The sequence below is a fragment of the Brassica oleracea genome, chromosome C2 (assembly GCF_000695525.1).
Source record: "Brassica oleracea var. oleracea cultivar TO1000 chromosome C2, BOL, whole genome shotgun sequence".
NCBI classification, from domain to species: Eukaryota; Viridiplantae; Streptophyta; class Magnoliopsida; order Brassicales; family Brassicaceae; genus Brassica; species Brassica oleracea.
Genome location: NC_027749.1, coordinates 14,580,639 through 14,583,982, shown reverse-complemented (window position 1 = coordinate 14,583,982; position 3,344 = coordinate 14,580,639). Strand labels below are relative to the sequence as shown.

The 3,344-nt window shown below is 28.4% G+C and overlaps 1 protein-coding gene across 1 annotated transcript; it reads right to left on the bottom strand.

Moving 5' to 3' along the window:
* Positions 1 to 283: 283 nt before the first annotated feature.
* Positions 284 to 1,557, bottom strand: LOC106326793. The gene is made up of 2 exons (XM_013764708.1): positions 1,361 to 1,557; positions 284 to 663 (listed from the first exon to the last, which is right to left on the bottom strand). Exons 1-2 carry the CDS (start codon positions 1,522 to 1,524, stop codon positions 408 to 410), a joined length of 420 nt encoding a protein of 139 aa, XP_013620162.1. The 5' UTR covers positions 1,525 to 1,557; the 3' UTR covers positions 284 to 407.
* Between the last annotated feature and the right edge of the window lie 1,787 nt (positions 1,558 to 3,344).

Here is a 3,344-nt window from a genome sequence, read left to right as displayed (position 1 = left end):
TTCATGAATTGTTTTTAATAAAATTTTATAAATGATTTATAAATCCTTATTAATTATTTACATATATACCATTATAAATTCTTATAAATTATTTTACATACTCTTCTCAATTGTTTTACAAGCCTTTATAAATGGTTATTTATTATTAAAAATAATATAGAGACCTTATAATTGATTTCTACACCTATACATACCCCTTATAGATTATTTATAAACTTTCATAACTTTGTTATAAACATTTATACATGGTTTATAGATTATTTATGAACTTTATAAATTGTTTTTATAAACCCTTATAAATTATTTACATACCCTTATAAACCCTTATAAGTTATTATACAAACCTTTATAAATTGTTTTATAAGCCTTTTTAAATGGTTATAGACTCTTTTAGTTGATTTCTAAACCTATATAACTCTTATAATACAAGGGAGAAGCTCTCCTGAAAATTGAATGTTATTCTTTCTAGCCAGTTTTACAACACTTCCAAGGTGTGAATTCTCTATTTCACCAAACTCCTCAGTACCTAAAATGCAAGCAACATTTTCAACATAATCTAGCTTTGAACATTGGATGATCAGTTTTGGCTTGTCTGATGGCTCTTTTGAAGTATCACAATACCTTGCAGGTAACTTCAAGGTTTTGCAAAATTCGTTGCTTTGACTGCAAAACATGACAGAATAAATTTCTTAAGCTAACGAATTTATAATACTCCATAAAACTCTGATTTGAACTTAGTATTATTGACTAGAAAACCTTATCGACAAAATCAGCTAAATGATAAGTTATACAATTTGAAAACCTTTAACTAAGCAAAATATTCATGTATTACAACTAGCATTCTTATTAAAAATCTAATACAAGATCTTTCTTATACCTTTATAATCCTTTATAAATGGTCTAAGAGAAGATATTCTTTTATGTTTTATAAACCTTTTTATAGATATATCTTGTTCAAATATTACTTTATAAAAGCTCATAAGTTGTTTTGAAGTACTATCACAATATCATAAAACCAAGATTTATAAGTGGTTATAGTTTTTTTTACTGTAAGTTAACTATTGAATACTCTTCCCTCTTAGATTTAATCTCCTAAATCACTATCCTAAATCACTATCTTAAATCACCATCATTGTAAACTCCTAAACTCGTAAATCACTACCACTATAAAACATAAAGAAACATAACCTAGAACCACTGTAATCTTTAGAAAAACAAACATAAATCACAAATTAGAAACATACGAGTTGTGAAAAAGCAGATTTTTTTTGGATTATGAATCTCGATCTAATTTTTTAAACTTGACAGAACAAAGCTAGAAGAATCGAAACTTAAAGATGAAGATGAAGGAGGAACATACTCGAAACTCGAAGATGAAGCTCCATAATTGAAGATGAAGATGAAGCTTGGAGTCTGTGAAGAAGATAAAGTCAGAGTCACGAGCCAAAAGAGAATCGGGGGTGAAGGTAAAGCAAAGATAGTTTTGAGTCTTGATTCTCTGTAATCGAGAGTGTGATTGCTCATGTCGACTATTACGTGAGAGAGAAGATGCTTTGTATCGTCGGCGGATGCTTTCTCCAGATGATGATTTGGAAGAAACCTAGATAAGTTAGGGTCACTTTAGTCATTTACTCATTAATGAAAGTGGTATTTATGAAAATGTCATTTGATTGGTGGTAAAGTTGAATAGTGGTACCAAAGAAAGTGTATAAGTAAAATTTTCCCATACAACAATATACAAATTTGGTCCAAGCCGTTCGATATATTATTTTTTGGAATTTTTTTTAAAAAAATAATATTATTTTACCTATTTTGAAAACATGAGTTTAATTATAAATTATTTCTTCTTTTAATATTTGTTTATTAATTAAATAACATTTTATATACATTTTCTTTAAATTATTTCTCTACGAAAATAACTTATCCGCCCTGTTCGTTTCTCCAACGCAGCGGCGTCAGATCAGCGATCAAAAATTAACAAATAAAAATAAGAAAACTAAATGTAGCGTTGTTATACTGTGGCCGTCGGCCATTGCCGCTGGTGACTGTTTCCACGTTTTTATTGTCGCTATAAAAATTAGCGTCTCCCAAATATGAGTTGACGTTTCGCTAGCGTCAGTTATTATTATTATCTTTTCACTCTCTGTTTTGATTTACTGCTGATCTGTCATTTTAAACTTTTTTATATTTCATGTCGGTTGTCGATGACTCTGCATCAGAGAAACGAACATGGCCACTATTACAATAAAATAAACTTTTCTTTCTTCGGTCATTCATCTCACCAAAGAGTATGGAGAAAAATAAGACACATGACAGCTTAATGATTCGGATTAGAATGGCAGTAAAAGAGAGGCAACTCCCAACTTTTAGGATAGGTATAACTGAACAGAGTCGGATTACTGATTTTCCTTTTGGTTTTGTGCAAATCGGAGATACCGTTTATTATCTTATAAATTTTAATATTAATTTTATTTAACAATTCATATTAATGTATTAAGGAACATAATGTGACAATATATAAGTACATACATAATATCATTTGATTAATTTCCTTAATGTATTCAGTAATGAATTTTAAAAGTTTAACTCTAACAATAGTTTATTGTTATTCAATTAATAATTCAAAATTATATTTTAAAATCTTATGTCATTAAATTTTATTATATTTATAAAGAAATTATTATATGGTGTTATTCAATTAAGATTTCAATTATTAATTAAAAATCCAGTGTTATTAACTTTTAAAAATCTTTTTGTCATAATCATTTGAGAAAAATGATTAGTAAACTTTCTATCAGTCTATGAGTAAATTATTAAAAATAAAAGCAAAGATATATTAGAGATATTTTTGAATCCACAAAAATAAATTCTGTAAATGATATCAGATTTTATAATTTTAATTTTTTAAATTATAAAATTTATAGAATAGAAATTAAAATCAATGATGCATTGAATAACGCCCTCTATAAATATTCAAAAACTACATTTTTGTTGTTTAAAGAAATGAAATTTGACTTTCTCTCAGTGATCAACTAGCTCGCACAGAAGGAATAGAGTTTTGCTTGTTTTCTCTTAGGTGTAACCGATTTTCTGTTTTTTATCCATGGCTTCATCGATCGCTTCCCGGTCGTTGCTGCCTTATGAGTTGGTAGAAAATATCCTTTACAAGGTTCCGGTGGAATGTTTGGTACGATTCAAGTCCACATGCAAACAATGGTGTGCTCTTTTAAATGACAGTAGATTCATCTACAAACACTTGGAACTCTCCCGGGAAGGACTCATCCGAGTCCATGATCATAAGTTGTATCAGTATATCAATCTTGAGACCCTAGCCCTTTCAAGTC